This window comes from Ostrea edulis, chromosome 10 (genome assembly GCF_947568905.1).
Source record: "Ostrea edulis chromosome 10, xbOstEdul1.1, whole genome shotgun sequence".
Classification (NCBI taxonomy): Eukaryota; Metazoa; Mollusca; class Bivalvia; order Ostreida; family Ostreidae; genus Ostrea; species Ostrea edulis.
Genome location: NC_079173.1, coordinates 38,090,195 through 38,117,799, shown reverse-complemented (window position 1 = coordinate 38,117,799; position 27,605 = coordinate 38,090,195). Strand labels below are relative to the sequence as shown.

At 35.4% G+C, this 27,605-nt stretch overlaps 3 protein-coding genes across 4 annotated transcripts in view; all 3 read left to right on the top strand.

The window, feature by feature from the left end:
* The window catches only part of LOC130046303 (carboxylesterase 1C-like), a 10,831-nt gene extending 6,681 nt beyond the window's left edge, over positions 1-4,150 (top strand). The window contains exons 2-3 of the mRNA XM_048899055.2: positions 102-1,662; positions 2,965-4,150. Coding sequence (XP_048755012.2) covers positions 119-1,662; positions 2,965-3,139 — 1,719 coding nt within the window. The 5' untranslated portion in view covers positions 102-118 and the 3' untranslated portion in view covers positions 3,140-4,150. The remainder of the gene's footprint in view (positions 1-101; positions 1,663-2,964) is intronic.
* A 5,307-nt stretch (positions 4,151-9,457) lies between these two features.
* LOC125665999 (pyrethroid hydrolase Ces2e-like) lies at positions 9,458-14,762 on the top strand. The gene is made up of 3 exons (XM_048899051.2): positions 9,458-9,816; positions 11,312-12,878; positions 13,459-14,762. Exons 2-3 carry the CDS (start codon positions 11,329-11,331, stop codon positions 13,631-13,633), a joined length of 1,725 nt encoding a protein of 574 aa, XP_048755008.1. The 5' UTR covers positions 9,458-9,816; positions 11,312-11,328; the 3' UTR covers positions 13,634-14,762.
* Positions 14,763-19,775: 5,013 nt separating this feature from the next.
* Positions 19,776-25,618, top strand: LOC125665998 (carboxylesterase 1C-like). Of its 2 annotated transcripts, XM_056151240.1 has the most exons (4): positions 19,776-19,840; positions 20,222-20,281; positions 22,778-24,338; positions 24,901-25,618. In XM_056151240.1, exons 2-4 carry the CDS (start codon positions 20,251-20,253, stop codon positions 25,073-25,075), a joined length of 1,767 nt encoding a protein of 588 aa, XP_056007215.1. In that variant the 5' UTR covers positions 19,776-19,840; positions 20,222-20,250; the 3' UTR covers positions 25,076-25,618. The 2 variants fall into 2 exon arrangements, with proteins under 2 accessions (XP_056007215.1, XP_048755006.2); XM_048899049.2 differs by lacking the exons at positions 19,776-19,840; positions 20,222-20,281 and adding an exon at positions 21,283-22,496.
* The last annotated feature ends 1,987 nt before the right edge of the window (positions 25,619-27,605 follow it).

Here is a 27,605-nt window from a genome sequence, read left to right as displayed (position 1 = left end):
TTACTCAATTTTATTTCAGTTTAAATAACATTTTGAGAATTATTTGGAAGGAAATTGATTGTTTGGCTCTGTCTTTCTACAATATCCTCCTTATCTTTAAGGTGTCTTCAGAATCGCAATGGTATCCATAGAAATCGCCATGCTGTTAGTATTAATGCTTTCCTTGGTGGAAGGAACGGAAGTCATTAATGCTGTGGAGGTCAACACCCCGTCAGGATGGGTCAGAGGTTATGAAGAAAACTATGAGAATGGTCAAGTGTACAGATTTGTAAAAATTCCGTTTGCGCAACCCCCGATAGGAAAGCGGCGTTTTCAGAAGCCCCAACCAATCGGAGAATGGGAAGGTGTCCAGGGAATATCCGATACATATTCTCCTTCCTGTCCACAGTGGGATTTCCCAATGCCCGGAGTTGAGAATTTGGAAAATGATGAAAATTGTTTATATCTTAATATCTATGTTCCTGGCAAAATATCAAGGGAGCGCAATCTGTCTGTAATGGTTTGGATTTACGGTGGAGCTTTTATGTTCGGTGGAGCTAGTCAATATAAACCCCAGAAACTGGTTTTAGGTGGTGACGTCATAGTTGTGACAATCAATTACAGACTTGCACTTTTAGGTTTTTTCACTTTGAATGATCCTTTACTGTCGGGTAATTTTGGTCTTTGGGATCAAATTGAAGCTTTTCGTTGGGTTCAGAAGAATATTGAAGCCTTCGGAGGGAACCCTAATTCTGTCACCATATTCGGAGAGTCAGCTGGTGGAATGTCTGTCAGTCTGCAGACGTTGATTCCTTCTAATAAGGGACTGTTTCAACGTGCAATTTCACAGAGTGGTGTTGCAACTTTCTTTGCAATCTCAAAAAAGGATTCAGAGAAAAAAACAGCAGATATGCTTCTCGAAAAAACTTCCTGTAATGATAAGGAAGATGTCTCTGAAATTTTGAAGTGCCTTCAGAAAATCCCAGTTGAGAATATTACAAATGCTATTACGATGATGGATTTGCAGACACCAATATATATGTCCACGGAACTAGGGGGTTTTGTACCAAATGTTGACGGTGAGTTGATAAAGGAAAATTTAGCTTATCCGGGTTCATCAGATAACGACATTTACAGTTTCTTCCGTACCGTTGATTTTATGTCCGGGACACTCAATGGGGAGGGAAATGTGGTGTATGGTAGCATGACTCCACAACTGCAAGAACGTTTTGAATTCAATGTGACAGAGAAAATTCCAAAGACTGTTCTCTGTGAAATGACCGCCCCTGTATTTGTTGAAACGGCTGTTGGGAATTCCCCTAATCTAGTGCAAGAAATATGTGACTTATATACCGATACGGAGAGCGATGATGCACAAAGTAACAAAGTTTGTGAATTCACAGGAGACAGTTCTTTCATTGTTCCAAGTAACATCATGTTAACTATTCACGCCGAGGACAATACAGGAGCTAAAACATTCCAATATATGGTAACTAAAGCGAGTCCTATGCCTTTCGGCGGGGATCCACCTGCCTGGTTTAAGGGAGCCGGACATAGTGATGAACTATATCTTTTGTTTGATTATTTAAGAAAAATCCCAGAAGAAAAACGTAAGAAGTTTGCCGATTTAAACCTCCTGTCTGAAAATGTTGTCCAGTATTGGGCCAATTTCGCAAAGTTCGGGTAAGAGTCATCGTACATAGTTGCAATCGTAGCCTATTTAATTTCCTAACGTATGTTTAAGTGATATTTCTTCCCAGTTTGAAAATATTCGTTAACCTGTATATTGTATAGTATTAAACCTCAGTATAATAGTTTGATATACAATGCGCTATCTGATTGGTCTAGACAGTATTATTATGTACATCTGATTGGTCTAGACAGTCTCATGCAATGTATAACAGAATTCGACATTTCCCTAGAACGTCGTATTTTCTCATCATATTCTACCCTTTTGTGCATTGGACATATACATCAAGGTAACTTTTGGTAATCCTCGTTCGATTTCGTCACGCGTTACAGAAATGTTCATTCGACAAACATCTGCAGATTTCGGTACCTTACATCTAACATTTGTAATCCTGTCGTCTATCTATTGCCACTTTCAGAAAGCAGTGATCAAAATTGCTTCTTTTGATGAATGTATCGAGTTTGGCTTAGAAAATTGCCCATTATTTTGAGAAGAAAAAATCCTATAATACAAATATTGGAAGCGTTATATGGAAAGGAATGCATTTCGTAGGAACTGAAATATTTTCTTGCCTCTAAAAGTAGATTAGAAAGGTCACACTTCTCTGGATTAGCAAGGTCATGTTAGTAATCAATATTGATATTGAAACATCCTCATTTAGTGTGGATTAAAGGTCTGTTAATTTGTTAATTCAGCCATGACCCTGTGGGGATAAGTTGTCATAATATGGGGTAACAAAATTGTGGAAATAAAGAGGGCAAATAGTGTTTGAATAATTCTTCTGAAGAGCACTACAGTCAAGGTGATTCAAGTGAGCGTTTTGGTCCATGGGTCTATTGCATCTTCAACACATATATGGGTTAATTTTCATATACTATATGATCAAATATTTTCATGGAATCAAATGTTAGTTATTTGAGGTAAACGCGTATTGGCGATCTCTTGATTTCATTGTTGTCAAGTTCCCCTTTTTCATGTATTCCTAAATTCGTTGATTTTGGCCACATTAGGAAAGCTATGTGAATTTGAACCATTGGAAAATTTCATGTAAAATTACCAATTATTGGCGATCATTGGGATGAGACGTCCCGTGTCATGGTAGGCGTTGATTCGATAAATGACCTTCACTATTACGACACTGAGTGCTATACATAGGTCATGATTTGTGTTCATTCATCTACACTTGAGAACATCTCAAAGGGGTGTAAGACAAATATATACAATGAAATAATAGAGTATACACTGTATTGTAATTAATGAGGCAGAACGTTATGGTTTTTCATTTTCTTTTTCAGAAATCCTAATAGTGACAAATTACCAGAATGGCCATCCTATGACGTCAACAGCAAAAGATACGTCATCCTAGATACGCAAATCACAACAGGCCAAAATTTGAAACCTGAAGCCACAATACTACTCAGAAAAATAATAGAGAAGGGTCGTCAGAGACTTGCACACGATGAATTATAATGGATTATTTTAGATTGGATTTATATTTATTATAAGTATCATATATAGGATAAAACGCATTTCAACAAATGTTAGTGTTACAGATGTAAACCAATCATAAAAATGTCATTCTGTTCATTATGAAATAGCTACAGTTTGCCTGTTAAGGTTTGCTTCTGTAAATATTTTGTACTTTATTTGTGTAATCTTTCCTTGTCCAATCGAAAACTTGAAAAAGGATAGTTTGACCTAACTGGATGCAATGTCCTTTGATTAAACTAAACAGGACTTTTCACTGGTAGTTTACATTTTGATTGCATTTCGAGAGAAATTTTCCCATATATTTCAAAGTAGATGTGATACAATCGATAGTTTGAAGGATGAAATACTTTTTTTTTAAATTATCGCTCGCGAAATCATTTTCCTTTAGGGATTTCAACAGTCTCGATTGAAGTCAGCATTTCGCAAATTCTATGGTCGTTATAACGATCTAGTTCGTCAATACAACCTCGCATTGGGTCAAATGCTCTCTGACGTGTTTCATACCGATTGTTAAGCCGTTCTTGGCACACTGATTTTGACTGCGGATAACTCCGTTTACCTGATCAGGATATGGGGCTCACGGCGGATGCGACCGGTCAACAGGGGATGCTTACTCCTCCTAGGCACCTGATCCCACCTCTGGTGTGTCCAGTGGTCCGTGTTTGCCCAACTATCTATTTTGTATTGCTTGTAGGAGTTATGAGATTGATCACTGTTCGTTATCTTCACCTTGCATTAGAATTTAGACATTTAATAAAAAGGATGAATATTGATTTATATTACTAGTCATAAGAAAAATAAAGACTTAGTTGTAGATATATTGTAAATGAAATTGAATTTTTAAATATTATTTCTTCAATATAGAAAAAGAAGTTTATATGGATTTTCTTTTTGTCTACAGATTTTTCTTGATTTTATTTGGTCATGAATATGGACTCGATTAAAATTTGTTTTCTAAGCTTAACGGGAGTAAGCTTTTCTGATTGAAGTTAATCTGTGTTTCTGATTGATTGAAGGGCTGCGATTCTTATGAAGCAAAGTTTATTCAAAAGTTTCTGCGTGAGAAAAAAATATCTTGCTGTGGCCTTCAACTCGACATTTAGATATATCAACGACGTTTAATCTATTAACAATAATCATTTCTATTCATAAAGCGATTCGATTTATCCCTGCGAACTCAAAAGACACCATAGAGTACTCCATATATCCTTCTCACTTAGATATTTCACTGAATATAGATATTAAAGGCAAATTAACAACTCAACTTTATGATAAACGGGATGATTTCAGCTTCTCCATCGTCAACTTTCCATATTTATGTAGCAATATTCCATTATCACCTGCATATGGTGTATATATATCTCAACTGGTCGGCGTGGGTTCGAATCCCGCTCGCGCCGGTAAGTGAGAAAGTTTCCCAGTTTACTTTCGGAAGGACGGTGGTCTCTTCCCAGGTACATTATATCTGGGTTCTCTCTTCCACCAATAAAAAATGGGCGCCACCAAATGACTGAAAAATTGTTGAGTGTGGCGGAAAACAACAATCAATCAATCTCAACTGATTCGATACACAAGAGCTAGTTCTGCGTATGTTCAGGGTTTTTTTTAATCGAGGCAGGCTACTGGTAATCAAGTAGATGGTGCAGTCTCGTTTAAAAGCAGCATTTCACAAATTCTATGGTCGTTATAACGATCTAGTTTGCCAATTCAACCTATACCATCTAAGTATGAAGCAGAAGTGGACGACTTTGTGATGTCTTTTATTTCGAGTTCACGGGAATACAAAATGTATATCGAATCGACATATGAATGAAATTGATTATTGTCAATACATTTAACATCGTCAAATGTCTTCATTTACCTGCTCAAGATGTAGTCGACAGGGGGTACTTACTCCTAGGCACCTGATCCCACCTCTGGTATATCAAGGGGTCCGTGTTTGCTTAACTCTCTATTTTGTTTTGCTTATTTGAGTTATGAGATTGATCACTGTTCGTTATCTTCACCTTTCAATGAAGGCCAGAGGAAGGTATTACTTATTCTCACGTATAAGTTTTTGAATAATTCTCCTTTACAAGAATATAAAAACAGGTCAGCTAACAAAGGAGCACAATTCGTCATTATGGGGATTCCATTACATAATCATTCTAAAGAGACTTGAAAAGCAGATACAAAAACCTTCTCAATTATGATCTTTTGTTTATAAAATGTCCTGATGATGAACTTTTTATGTGATGAAAAAAAAAAATGCTTTCATTTGCAGAAATATCTATGATACTTGAATCACTAAAACCTTTATATTTATATCATATTATCTAAATATATTGATATGTTTGAATGATGTTTGATACATTTCTAAGTTTTTGAAGACCACTCACTTACGTTAATGATGGGGCTAATGTTTTCTTTTTTATAAAATGAGTATTCAAAGTTGTGTCTTCCGTTTTCATTACAATTACAATTTCTGTGTGTATAGAATGCTTACAAATTTAGCGGCCAATTCGATGCCTTTCATCAAAATTATTATCTTGTGCAAGTTTGTAACCATTAAAAATAAAATGCTTCTCTCAATTAAGGTAACTCCATACTCGCTGTTTTATCTTATACAAGTTTAAAAAGTGTATTTATTTCCATTCCTTAGAGTTAAAACTAACAAATTATCCAATAAAATATATAGGTCATCACACTTTTTAAGATGTGAAACGTACATAAACATAATCATTTATCACCGTCAGCAAATTGCAATTTTCCTTCAACCAAAATTCCACACAAACGGGTTATGACGATATAGTAGCATTCATAACAATTTCATGAAACTGTATCTTCACAAAAATATACAAAATGTCTGTAAAAAATAAAGGAAATCTATCGCATAATACACTTGATGAAGAAATCAATAGAAACAGAGTTACTGTCCTTGGATTCAATATTTTGAAACGTATCATTGATTATTCATCTATAACTTAGACTTTTGAAATAGTTTATTTCTAACAAGATTTTTTACAATAACTATAGGAAAAGACTCCAACAAAATTTATGTTCCTATCATACATAGATATAAATAAATCATTGACATTACAAAATCTGATGACATCACAGGAGGGTGGATCTTTAACAGATATTTACTGCATTTATAATTGGTCAATTAAATGATATGCTTATTTTGGTTTGGATATGCCACACACACACAGTGGCGGATTAAATGGGGCGCAGCCCCCCCCCCCCCTAAAATTTTCAAATTGAAGGTAAATCGTGGTATCTTGTTTAGAAAAATGTACTAAACGATAAAAGAAGCAATGATTTCTTCCACTCCCGGAGAAATAAATGATTTCTTGAATTTTTTTATTGGAAAAACCTAATTTTTTCCCAAAATAATTTGCGTCATTTTACTAATTTCACCATATAAAAAAAATGATAGAAAATAGTACAAATGACAGAATAGGAGACATATTTCGACTGTAAAATCCAGGAGCTTCTCACCAGGGCCTCGCCTCATAAAGTGGTGCCCCCCGTAACTGTAATTCCTGGATCCGCCCCTGCACACACACACACACACACACACACACACACACACACACACACACACACTTCAGAGTTAATTAGTGATTTATCCAATATACATGTGCTTCTATCGTGGGGAAAAAGTGATGAAGGACTGATTCCCCTTTTTTACAGTAATGGTGTTATTCAGTTTTAAAAAATCATTAATTAAACAAATCACAATATTACCTATGCACATAAATCCTTTCAAGTTTTGTAGGTTTGGAATTAATGCAGGTAACCTTTACTACAGAAACATAAATGTGTAATATTTCTTGAATAAGGTGACATGAGTCATTTCCCGGCTCTATAAATATAATTCCGAATAAGGTTTTTAAAAACTGAAATTTACCAAAATGGAATAGATACCGTGATTATATCTTAAAGCAACTATGTGTAGTATTCCATCAAATTACAATTTATATATCCATACTGCATTTCCCAAATATACTGCTACTAATGTAAAATACAAACTAATTACAAGAAAATTGCAAATTTAACAAGATGTCTATGGGCCACATCGCTCACCTGAGTCACCTTTGCCCATATTTAAATATTTTCTCTATATATTTGCATGTAAAACTTTGATCCCTATTGTGGCACCAACCTAATTCCGGTGACCATGATTTTACCAAACTACGTTGGACTTGTATTATGAGATGTTTAACACCCTTTGGATAGGAAGATTGATCTGTTTCCTGGAACTAAGGTGATTTTGAGCTTTGTTTACAACCGGTATCCTATTTTCTTGTCATCCCTTGTTCCCCTGTGATACATGTATACCCAGCATACAAGGGTCGCTTCCCGGCTCTTTAAACGTGATACGGATGAATGTGATTCCGAATAAGGTCTTTTAAACCTAAAATTTGCCAACAAAGAAATAGATGCCATGAATATAAGCAACATTACTGGTAATAAAGGAATTTAGTCTTGCATTCCATCATATATATCAATTGAATCATATACCTTTTATTCTTCCAAATATACTGCTACTATTGTGAAATGCTAATTAATTACATGAAAGTTGTAAATATAAACAATGAAATGTTATTTCATACGACAAATTAAAATTAATAGACGTATCAATTATCCGTCTAATTCTCTTACTTACATTTTTTAAGGTAGATATATCGGTAACAATTCTAGTTGCATAAGGTTGCATTGAATCGAACTTTCTAGAGTCAATGATACATACTTGTACCCAAGATGAGTTTAAAGAATTTATCCTACTCAGAGAGAGAGAGAGAAAATGAGAGAGAGAGAGAGAGAGAGAGAGAGAGAGAGAGAGAGAGAGAGAGAGAGAGATCACTGAAAACCAGAAACACTTAAAGTGTCGAATTTGATTATTAATGCGAGGTCAAATAGATAAAGTTATATAAACTACTACATATGATCCACGATTTTTTTTCCGAATAACTTTGACTTCCGTTTAAAACAGACATTTTCTCAAATGATTTTTACAGTTTAATATCCATTCGATTGTAGACAATTACAAATTGTTAATTTATAACAAACGATGATCCCAGTATCAAATTTGTGCACATATTTATTTACAAATCATCATGGCTGATATATTTAGTCAATGTGTCAAGATTCAAGATACAAGATATTTTATTGACCAATCAAGGGCCCCGGAAGGCATTGTTAACAAAAAGAAGTATAATTTAAACATTATTTCTATAGAAACTCAACAATATTGTTTATTACATAATCATAACCAGGCATCTAGTTTAGATAATTAAATATTATACTTTTGTGTAAAAATGTACATATTGTGTCCATACATATAAATGTTCTTTTACATCTAACAACAAACGATAAACTTCCAAAAAAACCTGCATGCACATGAAAATACATATGTTTACATTGCTTCTTTTACTGTTTTCAAAAATAAAATTTCCAAGCAAACATAAAATTTCTTTACTTTCATTATTCAAAATCCATATTAGTTTCTCAGTAGGCGTCAAAACAGAGAAATTTGAGTTGAATCTTGGGATGACATTGTTTTGATAGATCTATATTTTTAAGTTCAGATAACTGATCCAACATTGTTTGGATAGATGCAAACCATGATGGTTTATTTCGAAGACAGAGGTTCTTTGACACTAAATATGCTTCCTTCAATAAGATAGAAGATAGATTATGTAATGTTTCGAGTCGAAACCAGTAATTCACTATGGCTTTAATAATTTGATGATAACAATGGAAATCTTCCAAGTTCAGATAGAACTGCAAAATTAGTCGACTTTCTCTGTACACCAAGAATAGTCTTGCAGTATTCAATATGCAGTGTTTCACATTTCAGTTTGTTAAACATTTAGTCCATAGTTACATCTCTATCTTTAAAAGAAGCCAAAGGGTTAAAGATTATCATTCTGTGCAATATGTTGTTCTAATCCGATCTAGTCTATAAAAAGATATGACAATGCCACACAGGGATTAGTACATAATATGTCTGTAATAAAAAATTTGCAATAAGTACATTTTTTCGAATTTATAAAAGATAGTGACATGACAATATGGCGAAATTCATCGCCTATTGATAAATTCAACCATAACATTGCCAAAAAGTAATAATTAAATCCGATAAATGGTATGTAGCAGAAGTATTATTATTGATACTCATTAGGAAATGACACATCTCTGGGGGTAAATAACTCGTGGGTAACCTGCCTATCAAGGGTACCCTTTTCATATACTGGATGAATATACATCACACTCTATTTCCAAGCGTATTATGAACGATAACTCTAGGAAGAGTCATACTCCACTGAAATCGAAAGTAGAAATCAAGTTAATGGAAAAGATATATATTCGTTAAATTTTGGCACAATTGCATTACATGACAGGGATCCTGGTCGTGTTTGTCGAGTATAACAGATAGGGGAACACCTAATTGTGTGACTGGCATGACTCTCAAACAAGAAAAACGCGATTCACTGACCATATATAGAGCAGAAATGAATCTTTCCTTATATAGGCATGTGGGACTCAGTCTAGAGTTCAATACCCAGGACATTCATACCTCGTATAAATATACCCCGGAATCATCGATTTAAACTAGAATGTTTTTATAAAATTCCATCGGGGACACTACGTAGAGAGCGGAGCATTGAGTAAGTCCATCTTTTTCTTTATCAATGATATAATATTGCACCATGCATATAGTTAATTACTGCATAAAGGTACAAGTGTGACAATTATATCATTGCTATGTTGTAATTGATGTTTGATTTGAGCCATCGTTGGATAGCGTGGGTATGAATTTGAGTAATGATTACATGTACAATCTTGGAAATTCTTCCCTTTCTCAGAGTCTGTATACAAATTCATTTGCTATTTAGATTTTCGTCCATTGTTGATCGATGATTAAACATTTCGCAACAAAAAAGAACTTATTCTTACTAATTTGTTTCTTTGAACATAAAGGTCTAAAATCCAGGTCACTCACTAAGGTCAAAATTGAATCCCTTCATCTTTGTATTTGTATCTACGTAATGCACCCTTCATTTAATGAAGCTCCATTCTCGTGTGACATCATAGGTTTTTTGCAAAATCTTTGATTTACTAAACTGTGTGCATGATAAAAATATATCTATAGTTGGAATTTTATTCATTGAGTAAAATTGAAAAAAGAAATCTAGTAAATTATTTGATTCCGAAAAAGTTTATATATTTTCTTTAAATAATCAATGATCTATGGTTAAAATTGTTGTCAAGGGCAATAACTCACATGTGGGTATTTTCTCTATCATATTATCATACAAGGATTCCCATGATATCCACAATTAATTTATATATATATTCATTTATAAAGTAGCAGTTTGATAACTGCTGGGATTAAAATTTTGTCTTTTTAACAAGTTTTATGCATTATATCGTTTAAAAGTGGCAACATACAACATTTTTAATTAAGATAGTTAGCTCCCAAGCTTTTGACCTGGCTGCAGATCTGTAGCTCTCTGGTAAATATGGGGACAAACCAGAGAACCACAGATCCACCCCTTGTAAAAAGATCATCTTCTTGTAAATCAGATAGAAATTTGGTATTCGTTGAAGACTATTTTAAATAGTGCATACGAATTCTGTCAAAACACCATTTGTGATGCAATTTTAGTATATTGGTGATGTCAACCCTCCAGGAAGGTATTTCAAGGTCATAGATATCGTGTATTATGGGTGACCTATGGTTGTATCATTCATGTGATATACACATCTACAGCTGTGCTGACATGATCATTGGTTACACATTTTGTAATCTACATTTTTATCGTCTGTTATTGATATACTCAATACAGATAAAAACTAACTAAGTCAATCTTACGTATTTCACTCCCCTTTACAGACTGTAAACAGAGGTTATCACAGAATCCGAGGTATTTCACCCCCCACCCTCCTCCACAGACTGTAAACAGAGGTTATCACAGAATCCGGGATATTTCACTCCCCTCTACAGACTGTAAACATGGCCTTAGATTCTGAACATTGATAGAAAGTGCACATACAGTGCACATTTAGAAAAACTGTTGAAGATGAAATTTACATGACTAATTAATATCAAAATCATGAAATGCATATTACGTGTATATCGATATATATTTTACTATTCAGGCTTATTGAATATCATAATGGAGTCTGTAAAGATCGCTCTGATGCTGCTTTTATCGACAATGTCCACGGTGAAAGGATCAGATGTAATTAATGCCGTGGAGGTCAACACCCCGTCAGGCTGGGTCAGAGGTTACGAGGAAAACTATGAGAAGGGTCAAGTATACAGATTTGTAAAAATTCCGTTTGCGCAACCTCCTACAGGAAACCTACGTTTTCAGAAACCCCAACCAGTGGCAGACTGGGAAGATGTGAAAGGAACATCCAATGAAAATTCCCCTTCCTGTCCGCAATGGGATTTTCCAATTCCCGGATTTGACAATTTAGAACAAAATGAAGATTGTTTGTATCTAAATATTTACGTTCCTGGCAAAGTATCAAGGGAACGCAATCTTTCTGTAATGGTTTGGATTCACGGCGGTGGATTCAGTATGAGTGCAGGTAGTCAATATAAACCTCAGAAACTGGTTTTAGGTGGTGACGTCATAGTTGTGACAATCAATTACAGACTTGGACTTTTAGGGTTTTTCACTCTGAATGATCCTTTACTGTCGGGTAATTTTGGTCTTTGGGATCAAATTGAAGCTTTTCGTTGGGTTCAGAAGAATATTGAAGCATTCGGAGGGAACCCTAATTCTGTCACTATATTCGGAGAGTCAGCTGGTGGAATGTCTGTCAGTCTGCAGACGTTGATTCCTTCTAATAAGGGACTGTTTCAACGTGCAATTGCACAGAGTGGTGTGGCATCGATCTATACGTTCTCAAAAAAGGAGATGGAGAAGAAAACTGCAGACATGCTTTTAGACAGAACTTCTTGTAACGATAAAGAAGATATCTCTGAAATTTTGAAGTGTCTTCAAAATATCCCCGTTGAAAATATTACAAATTCTGTAACGATAATGGATATGCTGAAACCATTGAATACGTCTATTGATTTTGGAGGGTTTGTACCGAACGTGGACGGTGAATTGATAAAGGAAAATTTAGCATATCCGGGTTCATCGGATGACGACATTTACAGTTTCTTCCGTACCGTTGATTATATGTCAGGGACACTTGATGGGGAAGGAAATATGGAGTACCTTGGGATAACTCCAGAAATTCAGGAACATTACGAATTTAATGTCACAGAAAAAATACCAAGGCAATTTCTGTGTGAAATGACTGCTCCTGCATTTGTGGAAATGGCTGTTGGCAATGCCCCAGAGTTAGCACAAGAAATATGTGACTTTTACACCGATACAGAAAGCATTGAAGCACAGAGTAACAAGATTTGTGATTTCAAATGTGACCATTTTTTCATTGTTCCAAGTAATGTCTTGTTATCGATTCACGCAAACAATAATAAAGAGACTAATACCTTCCAGTATTTGATGACAAAACCCAGTCCTGCACAATTCTTTGGAGATCCGCCCGCCTGGTTTAAGGGAGCCAGACATGGTGATGACCTCTATCATTTTTTCAAAATCTCCGTAGAAGATTTACCAGAAGAGAAGCGTAAAGATTTGGTTGATGACGATCCCCTGTCGGAAAATGTTATTCAGTACTGGGCCAACTTTGCAAAGTTTGGGTAAGACTCGCCGTTTCTGACTTATTCCCATCGTGTCCCTAAATTTGATATGTTTCACCATTTTAAAAACTACGATCATATATTGTATAAGGTATTTCTATATTAATTAACGTCCCACTCGAGAATGTTTCACTCATATAGAGACGTCACCACTGCCGGTGAAGGGTGTAAAATTTAGGCCTATGTTAGGAGCTCACGGCCATTGCATGAGCAGGGAGGAATCTTTATCGTGCCACACCTGCTGTGACACGGGACCTCAGTTTTTGCGGTCTCATCCGAAGGACCGTCCCATTTAGTCGCCTCTTACGACAAGCAGGGGGTACTGAGGACCTAATCTAACCCGGACCCCCACGGAATATATAATACAGTAACTAGAACATTTCCTAAACAACAGAAAACGATTGTATTTACTTTTCCTGCTCTTCCAGGATTTGAATTCAGGAATTTTTCTTATCATAAATTCAACGAAACTGAGATCCTTCTGAATATTACTAATTTAATTATATCACTATAACCACTAATGGTACATGTCATTTAGCATAATATGAATAAAATGTAATTTACTGATGTTCTTTTTCAGAAATCCAAATAGTGACAAAGTACCCGAATGGCCATCCTATGACGTCAACAGCAAAAGATACGTCATTTTAGATACGCAAATCACAACCGACCAAAATTTGAAATCTGAAGCCACGACACTACTGAGTAAAATAATAGGGAAGGGTCGTCAGAGACTTGGACACGATGAATTATAGCATAGTTTAATTTAACGTTATTGTATTATAAGTCATTCCATGATAAGAAAAGGGTATTGCTACATCTATATTTCAAATTTTTTAAATAAGATTCAATTTATTAAAAAGAAGCAACGATTAACTGATAAGGTGTACTATTGTGAAAAGTTTACTTTTCCTTTCTGCCCGTGACGGAAAATTGAAGAAATTAAAATATTCTAAGTGTTGACCAATAAGGTGTACTATTGAAGAAAAAAAAAGTTTTGTAGCGTGTAGCTGTCACCCATCCAAGTACTGATCACGGTCGCCGTGGACTGAACGTGCGCAATCCAAAGAGACTGTTTCACATCACAAGAAAAGCTAGCTCACCAGCGAGGCAGTATAGATTCTATAAATACTCTCCGCTATACTTCCCCCAGTTCAGGGAAGCTTTATTCCGAGTAGGATGGGTTTTCCCTGAATGTTTAGCATCTCTTCAGCGACGGCATGGCGGCCGCGGTGCGTGACGACAACCACTGTCGTCTAAAAATCAAACCACATCCTTACAAGGACACAAAAGTCCCAGAGCTACGAAAAGATTCTACCTGAAACAGGTCTCCAACCAAACACCTGAATCCCACCGCTTACACCGTTTTTGTTTAACTTGAGATACACAAGAGAGAGGCAGTATAACTTACCTATACTTTGGTCGCTACACTTTTCCTTTCTGTCCGTAACGGGAAAGTGAAGAAATTAAGATTTACCTAGTATTGAATGGTGACCTTCACAATCCTTTATGACCTTCACGATCCTTTTGACAAATGATCGAATTAATTATAACTTTTCAATGGGTGTTTTCTTTATAATTAGATTTTACAGAAAATAATGCTTTTTGTTGTAAACTTCATTGTTAAAATGACAAAAAACTATAGTTTGAGGGATAAAACGTATTTTCGAGAAAAAAAAATTTTTGGGTTGGTTGTTTTGTTTGTTTTTGTTTGTTTTTTTTTTTTTTTCCTTTTATTAAACTTATTAAATGAGATACCAAAGATTTGTATTGATCTACGACACAATCAGTGATCCAAAATATTGTCATTGTCATATTGTCATGAAATATCTCCAGAATTATTGTAAATCATGTTATAACTAGATAAAACAAATACATAACTATGTTTTGAGTTGTCTTTCATTTCATTTCTACTCGAGTGAGACGTTAAGCAAGATACAATCAATCAATCATTCATTTCTAACCGGAAATATCAGTAGTTCACTTTGATTGCTTGTGAATTTATTTTGAATACAAAACCGGTTTGTATTTTGTTGTGCTGAAAGTTCGAGTGAACTGTGCCCGTCGTCTATAAACTTTTTTACATTTTAAACTTCCTTTCGATGACTACTTTCAACCAACTTATTACGAGCATCTTTGGGAAACGGCAAAGATATTGACCAGTGATCGATCTCATAATGAAAAGTTATATTCATGGAAAAATATACATGTACTGGTATATCGAGCGACAATTATCCGACAGAATCTCCACCAGCAGATACTCGGTGGGTAAAAATGAAACAGGAGAAAGTAATTCAGGTATATCAATATGAAGGACTGAAAGCATTACACGTACTACATGTAGTATATAGGAATGAAAATGTGAAAATAACGAACACTGATCAATCTCATAATTTCTGTTTAAAGCATTACATGTACTATAGCTGCAATAATGTAGTCCTCTCCGATCTTTTTGGAGGGGGAGAGGGCTACACCTCCCAAGGATCTCCGTAATGGTGCAAATGCGGGAGTGATTCACTCCCGCAACATTTTTGATCATTCAAAACATTTGCTGACTTTCTGTAGGTAATAGAATGATATTCTATGTTTCTTAGTCAATTTATAAAGTTACAACCTGCAACTTACGATTTGTGAGGCTTTATTCTACCGTTTTCAACAATTTCGATATATTCCAATTTCTCTATTCATATTTGTGCACCATCTTGGATGTACTGAAGTTTCAACTTCCGATTGTCAAGTTCTTTGCATATGCCATATAAGGTAGTATTTACATCAATGGACAAATTACCGAAGAGAAAGCTATTTCGTCGGTATTAAAAAGGTTTAGATATAATATCAAGTTACAAAACGAACAGCAGAGTGTGAATTCTTTCTGCAACAATATGATTTTCCTTTCTTTGTCGGAGTGGCTTGAGTAACTACATTTTCGCGCAGATTGTAAATGTTTAAATTTTTTAGTTGATCCACCTCCGAGATCTCGCAATAACAAACATGGCGGAGCAGACGAAGCATTTTGCATGCTGTACATGATGTTTAATGAAAAAACACCTTTATTAGACATGCCCCAGCACAAAGTTGGTACTCCTTTTGGTGTAAACAACATTTGGGAAGGTGAAGATAACAAACAGTGATCAATCTCGTAACTCCTATAAGCAATACAAAATAGATAGTTGGGCAAACACGGACCCCTGGACACACCAGAGGTGGGATCAGGTGCCTAGGAGCAGTAAGCATCCCCTGTCGACCGGTCACACCCGCCGTTAGTCCTATATCCTAATCAGGTAAATGGAGTTATCCGTAGTCAAAATCAATGTGCCAAGAACGGCCTAACAATCGGTATGAAACACGTCAGACATCATTTGACCCAACGATAGGTTGTATTGACGAACTAGATCATTATAACGACCATAGAATTTGCAAAATGCTGACTTTAATCGAGACTGTTGAAACCCCTGTACCATCAAATTGTTTGTCAGTAGCTTGCCTCGATTTAAAAACTGATCATACGCAGAACAAGCTCTTTCATATCGAATCAGTTGAGAGATAAAAACACCATATGCAGGTGATAATGGAATATTGCTATATAAATATGGGAAGTTGACGATGGAGGAAAGCAAGAGTTTTTTCTTCTCTTGTAGAAGTTTTTGAATAAACTCTGCTTCATCAGAATTTAAAAACAGGTCAGCCAACAGGAGATGACAATTCGGTCCCATAGGATTTCCAACAGACTGCTGGAAGACCTAATCACCAAAGACTACGAAGATATTGTCAATGAGGAACTCCAGCATATTTTCCCCCAAATTTCAGAGTACTTGTGCGCAGAATCAAAGTGGTGTTTAACAAAGTAATTTTTTGGATGACTTATCACTAGATATGAATATTTCCTTTTCCATTTTTTGTTGAAGAAGCAATTATCTATGATGTCAAAATATCTAGTTTTCAATTTATCGTAAAGTGTTGAAAAGTGAAACGTTTTGATGTTGATTTGCTAAATGTTTTCAAATCTACTTTCCACTGAAGAGCCAAACAGACACATGGACGCACCAGAGGTGCCATGAGGAGTGAAAATCCCCTGTTCACCAGTCATTCACCGTGATCCCCATCAGATAAGTCGTACGTTAAATCCCTGTTCACCAGTCATCCACCGTGATCCCCATCAGATAAGTCGTACGTTAAATTGTACTTATTACTAAACAAATGGTTGGTTGGTTTTACGTCCCGTCGAGAATTTTTCACTCATATTGAGACGTCACCAATTGCAGGTGAAGTACAACAAATTTAGACTACAATATATGCTAAGAGCTCAAAGCCATAGCGGTGAGGATTCTGTAAGGTGCAAACGCCTTTCGCGACATCATACCTCCGTTTTTAAGGTCATATCCGAAAGCCCCGTGATTCTCCTGTACGCCGAGCGTTCGGCGAAGGAGCAATCACTACATTTACCTCTTTGGTTTGACGCGGCCATGGCACGAGTGGGATTCAAACTCACGACCATCCGGCTTCGAAGCGAACGCTCTACCACTGAGCTACCATGACCGGTTCAGACAACTGATGATCGATTAAAGAAAATATTCTGAAGGGATTTCAATAAAGATAAATTCTGCGTCAGGGACTCTCAAATAAACACAATGTTGTCTATCTCATACGATATTTTTAAAAACGTGGAAATAGTACCCCCTTCCCCAATTTATTTCTTATATATTCAATACTACGACAAGTAAATTCAATCTCGTGTTGGTATTTGCTGGGTTTTGTGTGGTTTTTTTTTTTTTTAGTTTACAAAATGTCAGTGTATTTTCTTAGGCATGCATTCGAGATATATATGATTGGGCCCATGAGAAAAGTTGCTTATCGCAAATTTTACCCATTTTCAGGGTGGTTTTTTTTTTTTTTTTTTTTTTTTTTTTTTTTTTACAGAATTTGACAGGCAATGGGTAGAAGATGTGAAATATAAATTTCATGATCCTACTCCATCTCTAAGACCTATATTTTTACGTTTAAAGTCATGCTATTTTTATAAACCTAGCGTAACGTTAATCCATTCTTAGAACGTTATTGACGTCAGTCAGTAAATACACTACACACTAGGAAACAGGAACCTTGTTTGATTAAGGTAGCTCACTGCACTAAAGATTATACTCTGTATGACACTACGTCACAAAATGGCGATTTAAATGTTTGTGATATTATTTGTATCGATCGATTAGTTTGTCTATCATCATAGCTCAGTGGTTAAAGCATTGGGCTGATAAACCGCATATCTCAAGTTCAAATCCCCTGAGTCCATATGTGTTGAAACATTTATTATTATTTTTTGAAAATCATGTTTTTATCCAAATTTGCATATTTTCTGACTTTTTGGCATATATACTTATTATATATCATCATATCTTTTATGATTAAATCAACTCGTACTGATTTAAGAAACTATTTCAGGGTGTAGTGAGCCACCTTAATTCAAAATGTTTCTGTTTGAAATATCTTATATTGTAATATTTAGATTAAACGTTATAATAGCAATTGCCATGTCTTTAAATTTTTGCATGCATTTTAAATGCTGATTTATGTAACCATAGCTGGAATAAAATATTGAATTATATTTTAAAAAAATTAAAATGAATGCATCCGGTCGGTTGGGTTGGAGATTATGTGTAAAGGGTTACAGATACATGACAATTTTAACTAGCATTTACATTTTTGTTTCAAATGAATGGTACATCAATTAATTTTTTTTATAGCCATACTCCTGTTCTTTAGCATGTAATGTTAATTCATATTAATAATTAATTGTTTGTGTATTTTACGACACCAGTATATATCGACGACATTTTTGAATTATGATTATGACAAGTAAGGCTCATATTAGTCTACAGTACCGAGTCATTTATATTGACTTCGTATATTTAATTCAGTGTTTATTCTGACAGGTCAATAAACACGACACAGACAAATGCATAAATAATCACAATAAATTGTTTTATATACCTACGTCTTGAGGTACACATACCATAGTTAATATTACGTCCACTATATACATATGTAATCTGAAGGGTTGACCTGCTCATCTATTGTTTCGATCGATCGATCGATCGATCGAGAGAGAGAGAGAGAGAGAGAGAGAGAGAGAGGGAGGGAGAGAGAGAGAGAGAGAAAAAAAGCAAAATTGAAATTGCTTAAGAAAAATAGACCGTGAAATTTAAGACAAAATTGTCTCTAATGAAATCTTTGCGGCAGGTACATTTTTCGAATTCTTTTTTTTTTTAATACTAACATGGCAAAATAACGGAATTAATCGCCTATTTATAAATTCAAACATAATACTACTGAAAAGGCACAATTCAATCCTTCAATCCGATAAATGGTATACCGTAGAAGTATAATTATCTTAGACACATTAGAAAATGATACGTTTCTGATTAGAGGCAAATAAATCGTGGGTAACCATGCAGACTTGTCAAAGCAAGGATCCCCTCTCATTTATACAAACTAGTCTGGTCCCCGACCCCGCCACACATTGATCATTCGTTATTGGGATGCTCAATGAGTGGCGGGGACGGGGACCAGTCTAAAAACAAACGTGCTATGAACGATAACTCTAGGAAGAGACATATTCAACTGAAATCGAAAGTAGAAATCAGGTTAATCAAAAATATATGCATTCGTTAAATTTTGGCAGAATTGCATTAAATTACAGGAATCCTGGTCGTGTTTGTCAAGTATAATAGATACGGTAACACCTAATGGTGTGACTGGCATGACTCTCAAACAAGAAAAACGCGCTTCACTGACCATATATAGAGCGGAAATGAATCTTTCCTTATATAGGCATGTGGGACTCAGTCTAGAGTTCAATACCGAGGACATTCACGTCTCGTATAAATATACCCCGGAATCATCGATTTAAACTAGAATGTTTTTATAAAATTCCATCGGCGATACTACGTATAGAGCGGAGCATTAAGGTGGGTCCTTAGTCCTGGATTTTTGGGGTTTAGGTAGCATTTTTTTGTTTGGAATCAATAGATTAACATTCAGAGTAATGAGAAAAGGCAAATTAGTTAAGAATTTCCAGATTTATTTTCATTACAGACACTACTGAAGTAATGTACCCCTATGTAGATTTTTATGAAATTCATTAGAAACAGTTATCTGTTGTTATTTTAAAATAAAAACATGGACTTGATAAATAATTTAATGAAAACAGAGTTATTGTCCTTGGATTCAATATTTTGAAACGCATAATTGACTATTCAAATATAACTAAGACTTTTGAAATATTTTATGGATAACAAGATTTTTTACAATAACTATTGAAAAAGACTCCAACAAAATTTATGTTCCAGTCATTAAATTATTGACTTTGCACAATCTTATGACGTCACAGGAGTGTGGAACTACGTTAAGTAAGTCTATCTTTTTCTTTATCAATGATATAATATTGCACCATGCATATAGTTAATTACTACATTAAGGTACATTTGTAACAATATTATATGATTGCTATGTTGTAATTGATGTTTAATTTGAACCATTGCTTGATAGCGTGGGTATCCGGAGGTGAATTTTAGCGTAATATAATGTTCACATTAAAGAGTACTATCTTGGAAATTCTTTCGTTCCTCAGAGTCTCTATACAAAGTTTATGCGTTTTACTATCTAGACTTTCGTCCATATTAACAGGTTAATATATGGGAACACTTCCCCTATAGCGAGATCTTCTCACTAAAACGCGAGTATCCCTCTTTAGCGAGAAAGTAAACATAACCATAAGCTGGTGCTATGATGGCAAAGTCCGTGCAACACACACTCATCATTACGTGAATTGTCTCAAGATCTATAAAATTTACAAAACAGTCAATCAAGAATATTGCTGCGTAAGAGGGAAGGAGTCTGAATCCAATGCACATTGTGAGTGTTTTTGTTTTGATTAATGTATTTGCAGAAGTATCAGACGTTTTAGCTCTTTTTCTTCTTTTCACGAGAAACGAAAAGAAATGTGTTCCACGGGTGTTTTTCTCGGTTGTACGGGATATATATTTACTCTCGTTAAAGGCGTTTAAATTCCGAGAATATATAGGAGAAGTGTTCCCAACCTGATTAACCGAAAATTTAACATGTTGCAACAAAAAAAGAACTTATTCTCACTACCGTATTGCTTTGAGGACGAAGGTTTGAATTCCAGGTCACTCAGGTACACAGTATGGAAAGTCATCAAGGTCAAAATTGTTTAAGGTAACTTCATCCTCATGTAACATCATAGGTTGTTGTTGTTTTGTTGTTGTTGTTGGGTGGTTTTTTGTGTGTGTGTGGGGGGGGGGGGGTTGCATAACTTTAATTTACTAATCTTTGTGCATGATAAACATATATCATAGGAATTTATTCGCTGGGTACAATTTTTAAAAAAAAATCTCATAAACTATTTGATTCCGAAAAGGTGTTTATATTTTCTTTAGATAATCAATTATCTATAGTTAAGAATGTTTCTTGTCGAGGGCAATAACTCATGTTAGTATTTTCTCTATTCTAATGTATATAGTACAATGATTCCTATCTGCAGAACTGTAGCTCTCTGAAAAAATATTGTGACGGAACAGAGAGCTACAGATCCAGTGATCCACCTCTTATAAAAACCTTCGATTTACGGCGTACAAAAAGCTGCACACGGTTGAGGCCTGATATCGTTGTATTCTTGTGTCGTTGTCTTATAAATTTAATATGAAAAAAATTCTTAACATATTTCCTTACTATACTTGTGTCCAAACATACCTTCAAATATTCATTAAAGCCCATTACGACCCGAAATTTCACAGCTTCAAATGATTTCGTTTATTGAGAAAGCAATGCTAGGTAGCCACGATTAATATATTATTATTTATAAGATATGTACGCTGTAGCAGTTTATTTAACTGTTGGCTTTTTTTCTTTTGAACCCGTTTAATGTATTTTTCTATTATGTTGTTAATCACACGACTCTTTCTCAACGTCTGCTCTTCTAATTTTAATATATGCGGTGCTACTTCCGTGTTTCTTCACAGTATGTCTTATATCGTTGAAAAGGTGGCAACATACACCATTTTTAATTAAGATAGTTAGCTCCCAAGCTTTTGACCTGGCTGCAGATCTGTAGCTCTCTGGGAAATATGGGGACAGACCAGAGAACCACAGATCCACCCCTTGTAAAAAGATCATCTTCTTGTAAATCAGATAGAAATTTGGTATTCGTTGAAGACTGTTTTAAATAGTGTATACAGATTGTATCTCTAGAACAACATTTGTGATGTAATTCTAGTATATTGGTGATGTCAAACTTCCCGGAGAGTATTTCAAGGTAATCATGGGTGACTTATGGTTGTGTCATTCATGTGATGTCGACAGGGGATCCTTACTCCCTCTAGGCACCTGATCCCACCTCTGGTATCTCCAGGGGTCCAAGTTTGCCCAACTATTTTATTGTATTGCTTATGGGATTCGTGAGATTGATCACTGGTCGTTATCTTCACCTTTCATCAACACATCTACAGCTGCGCTGACATGATGATTGGGATTCGTGAGATTGATCACTGGTCGTTATCTTCACCTTTCATCAACACATCTACAGCTGCGCTGACATGATGATTGGTTAGACATGTCATAATCTACGTATTTATCGTCTGTTATTAATATACTCAATACAGATACAAACTAAATCTCTCATTCCGAGGTATTTCACTCTCCTCTACAGACTGTAAACAGGGCTTTAGATTCTGAAAGTATGGGCTTTTGAACATTGATAGAAAGTGCACATACAGTGCACATTTAGAAAAACTGTTGAAGATGAAATTTACATGACTAATTAATATCAAAATCATGAAATGCATATTATGTGTATATCGATACATGTATATATTTTTACTATTCAGGTTTATTGAATATCATAATGGAGTCTGTAAAGATCGCTCTGATGCTGTTATCGACAATTTTCACGGTGAAAGGAGCAGATGTAATTAATGCCGTGGAGGTCAACACCCCGTCAGGCTGGGTCAGAGGTTACGAGGAAAACTATGAGAAGGGTCAAGTATACAGATTTGTAAAAATTCCGTTTGCACAACCTCCTACAGGAAACCTACGTTTTCAGAAACCCCAACCAGTGGCAGACTGGGAAGATGTGAAAGGAACATCCAATGAAAATTCCCCTTCCTGTCCGCAATGGGATCTTCCGGTTCCCGGACTTGACAGTTTGGTACAGAATGAGGATTGCTTATATCTAAATATTTACGTTCCTGGTAAAATATCAAAGGAGCGCAATCTTTCTATAATGGTTTGGATTCACGGCGGTGGATTCAGTATGGGTGGAGGTAGTCAATATAAACCCCAGAAACTGGTTTTAGGAGGTGACGTCATAGTTGTGACAATCAATTACAGACTTGGACTTATAGGGTTTTTCACGTTGAATGATCCCTTACTTTCGGGTAATTTTGGTCTTTGGGATCAAATTGAAGCTTTTCGTTGGGTTCAGAAGAATATTGAAGCCTTCGGAGGGAACCCTAATTCTGTCACTATATTCGGAGAGTCAGCTGGTGGAATGTCTGTCAGTCTGCAGACGTTGATTCCTTCTAATAAGGGACTGTTTCAAAGAGCAATTGCACAGAGTGGTGTGGCGTCCATCTTTACATTCTCAAAAAAGGAGATGGAGAAGAAAACTGCAGACATGCTTTTAGATAGAAATTCATGTAATAAGGAAGATGTCTCTGAAATATTGAAGTGCCTTCAAGAAATCTCAGTCGACAATATTACAAATTCTGTTACGGTAATGGATATGATGAAACCATTGAATACGTCTATTGATTTTGGAGGGTTTGTACCGAATGTTGACGGTGAATTGATAAAGGAAAATTTAGCATATCCGGGTTCGTCAGATGACGACATTTACAGTTTCTTCCGTACCGTTGATTATATGTCAGGGACACTTGATGGGGAAGGAAATATGGAGTACCTTGGCATAGGTCCAGATATTCAGGAACATTATAAATTTAATGTCACAGAAAAAATATCAAAGAGATTTCTGTGTGAAATGACTGCTCCTGTATATGTGGAAATGGCTGTTGGCAATGCCCCAGAGTTAGCGCAAGAAATATGTGACTTTTACACCGACACAGAAAGCATTGAAGCACAGAGTAACAAGATTTGTGAATTCCGATGTGACCATTTTTTCATTGTTCCAAGTAATGTCTTGTTATCGATTCACGCAAACAATAATAAAGAGACTAATACCTTCCAGTATTTGATGACAAAACCCAGTCCTGCACAATTCTTTGGAGATCCGCCCGCCTGGTTTAAGGGAGCCAGACATGGTGATGACCTCTATCATTTCTTCAAAATCTCCGTAGAAGATTTACCAGAAGAGAAGCGTAAAGGTTTGGTGGATGATGATCCCCTGTCGGAAAATGTTATTCAGTACTGGGCCAACTTTGCAAAGTTTGGGTAAGACTCGCCGTTTCTGACTTATTCCCATCGTGTCTCTATATTTGATATGTTTCCCCATTTTGAAAACTAGGATCATGTATTGTATAAGGTATTTCTATATTGTTTAACATCCCACTCGAGAATGTTTCACTCATATAGAGACGTCACCACTGCCGGTGAAGGGCTGCAAAAGCTAGGCCTATGCTCGGCGCTCACGGCCATTGCATGAGCAGGGAGGGATCTTTATTGTGCCACACCTGCTGTGACACGGTCTCATCCGAAGGACCGCCCCATTTAGTCGCCTCTTACGACAAGCAGGGGGTACTGAGGACCTAATCTAACCCGGACCCCCACGGGATATAATACAGTAACTAGAACATTTCCTAAACAACAGAAAACGATCGAATTTACTTTTCCTGCTCTTGCAGGATTTGAATTCAGGAATTTTTCTTATCATAAATTCAACGAAAATTAGATCCGTATGAATATTAGTAATTTAATTATATCACTATGACCAATAATGGTACATGTCATTTACGATAATGTGAATGAAATGTAATTTACTGATGTTCTTTTTCAGAAATCCAAATAGTGACAAAGTACCCGAATGGCCATCCTATGACGTCAACAGCAAGAGATACGTCATCTTAGATACGCAAATCACAACAGGCCAAAATTTGAAATCTGAATCCACAGCACTACTCAGTAAAATAGTAGAGAAGGGTCGTCAGAGACTTAGACATGATGAATTATAGTATAGTTTAGTTTAGGCTTTAAGCTTTTGTATTGCAAGGTATTCCATGATATAGATATAATATAAGGGTGTTGTTACATCTATATTTCAAAATTCTTAAAATAAGATTCAATTTATTATGAACCAGCAACGATTGACTTGTAATTTTTTTTTTTTTACCTTTCCTTTCTGCCCGTGACGGAAAATGGAAGAAATAAGATTTTCTAAGTGTTGGATGGTGACCTTCACAATATTTTGTGACCTTCACAATCCTTATAACACATGATCAAATCATATCTTTTGACAAGGAGTTTGCTTTATAATTAGAGTTTGGCAGAAATTGCTTTTTTCCGTATACTTCATTGATAAAATGACCAAAAACTGTAGTTGGAACGATAAAACACATTTTCGGAAATGTTTTTCTCGGGCATTTTGTTTTTATAAAACCTTCTATATGAGATACCAAAGATTTTTTATTGATCTACGCCGTCATTTTCATATTGTCATAAGATATTGTCATAAAATATCTCATGTTTTGACTAGATAAAACAATACATAACTATTATTTGAGTTGTCTTGCATTCATTTCGAACAGGAAATATCAGTAGTTCACTTTGATTACTTGTGAATTTATTTTGAATACAAAATTGATGTATATTTTGTTGTGCTGAAAGTTCAAGTTAACTTTCTGGTCGAATTTTGCCAACCGTATATAAAGTTTTTCACATTTTAAACTTCCCTTTTGAGGACGACTTTCAACCAATTTACAACAAGCATCTTTGGGAAAATGTGAAAATAACGGAACAGTGATCAAACCCATAATGAAACGTTATATTCATGGAAGAACATCCTCGGGGACAGAGCGTCCACCAGCAGATATACATATTCCATGGTTAGGTAAAAATGAGAAAGGAATTCAGGTATATCAATATGAAGGACTGAAAGCATTACACGTACTACATGTAGTATATAGGAATGAAAATGTGAAGATAACGAACACTTATCAATCTCATAATTTCTGTATAAAGCATTACACGTACTACATGTAGTATATAGGACAGAAAAAGTGAAGATAACGAACCGTGAATAATCTCATAATTCCCATATACAATATAAATCTAGAGGAAATTTCGTCTGAATAACCTCAATCCACATCAGGAACTACTGTGAGTAGAATTCTGTTAGAATGTTGAGAACAACCACGAAACGAAAACTGAAAAAAGACATAAATAAACAAAACAACCAAAGTAAACAAAACAAAATATGACAATATTCTCAGAGTGGCGCACAAAGATGGACGGTATTTGGTTCTATGCGCAACTTTTACTTGCACTTTGAGATGATTTTCAGTTTCAGAACGCGTATCCATTCCTTGAATTGTCAAAGAAGAAGGATAATTTGTCGAATATAACGAATAACTAAAGATATCTTCGTACAATTAAACATCCTGCTGGTGAAATTGTGAAGTAAAAATTACTGAATAAGTGATATTTTGAACATTTAATGCCAGTGAAAGTATCATCATACCGTTAAGGTTGCTCTGGAGTTAGGCAACTTCCAGCTCACACACACACATGTCACTACACAGATTGTATGACATCACAATCACCAAAGGTATGTCAAAGTCTACGGTCACAAGGTTTTAAAAAAATTGGCACCCATAAAATTGTTTTGTCACAAGAAATGCATGTATAAAATATTAGAGCCTTATGACTCGCTGTTCAAAAGGAATTAGTAAGGTTAAAGTTGTGACATTTGGGACAAAATCATAAGGTCAAAGATCATGTATGAAATGTAGGCCTTGCCATAAAGAATTTACGAAAACCTACCATAGATAATGCAGGTGATATTGAATACATCAATTTTACTTAAAAGTAGGTCAAACTTCAAGGTCACAAAGTTAAAAATTGTGGTGTGAAGATATAGGTCTTGTCAGAAGGAAAGTTTGAGAACCCTATCACTGACAATTTAAAAGTTATGAGCAAGGTCAAAGTTTCGGACAGATAGACGGACAGGGCAAAACAATATACCCCTGACTATAGTTGTGGGACATAAAAACTTGAATTCACACAACTTTGGAACATTTGTATTTGGATCTGATTTAATGTGGCTTTGTTAATTTTGGGGGAAAAAAGTTGTTTGAATTAATTTTCTAAATAACTTTGATCTCGTGCTCTGGATACACCCTACCCACGGGGTCCCTCAATTGATCAAACATGAAATTGAACTTGAAGATACTTGCATATCAATATGATTGATCATGACGTTATTGTTGTATAGATGACGATTTGTAATGATATTTTCCGATATTTTCCCTTGCAAAACGTTAATACCTTATTATGACCCCACACTACTAAACCGTGGCCAAACATCATCCTACGCAGGATGCACTCGTGCTTTCATCTTTGAGAACAACTAACCCTAATGGCAGTTTACTATGAAGAGTGGAGATGTTCGTGAGGAGTGGTTAGAAAGTGGCCCATATTTTTCTTTATACAGATAATTCTTAAGAAATGTTATAGCCTATCAGGTGACGCAATGAATTCTGGTTT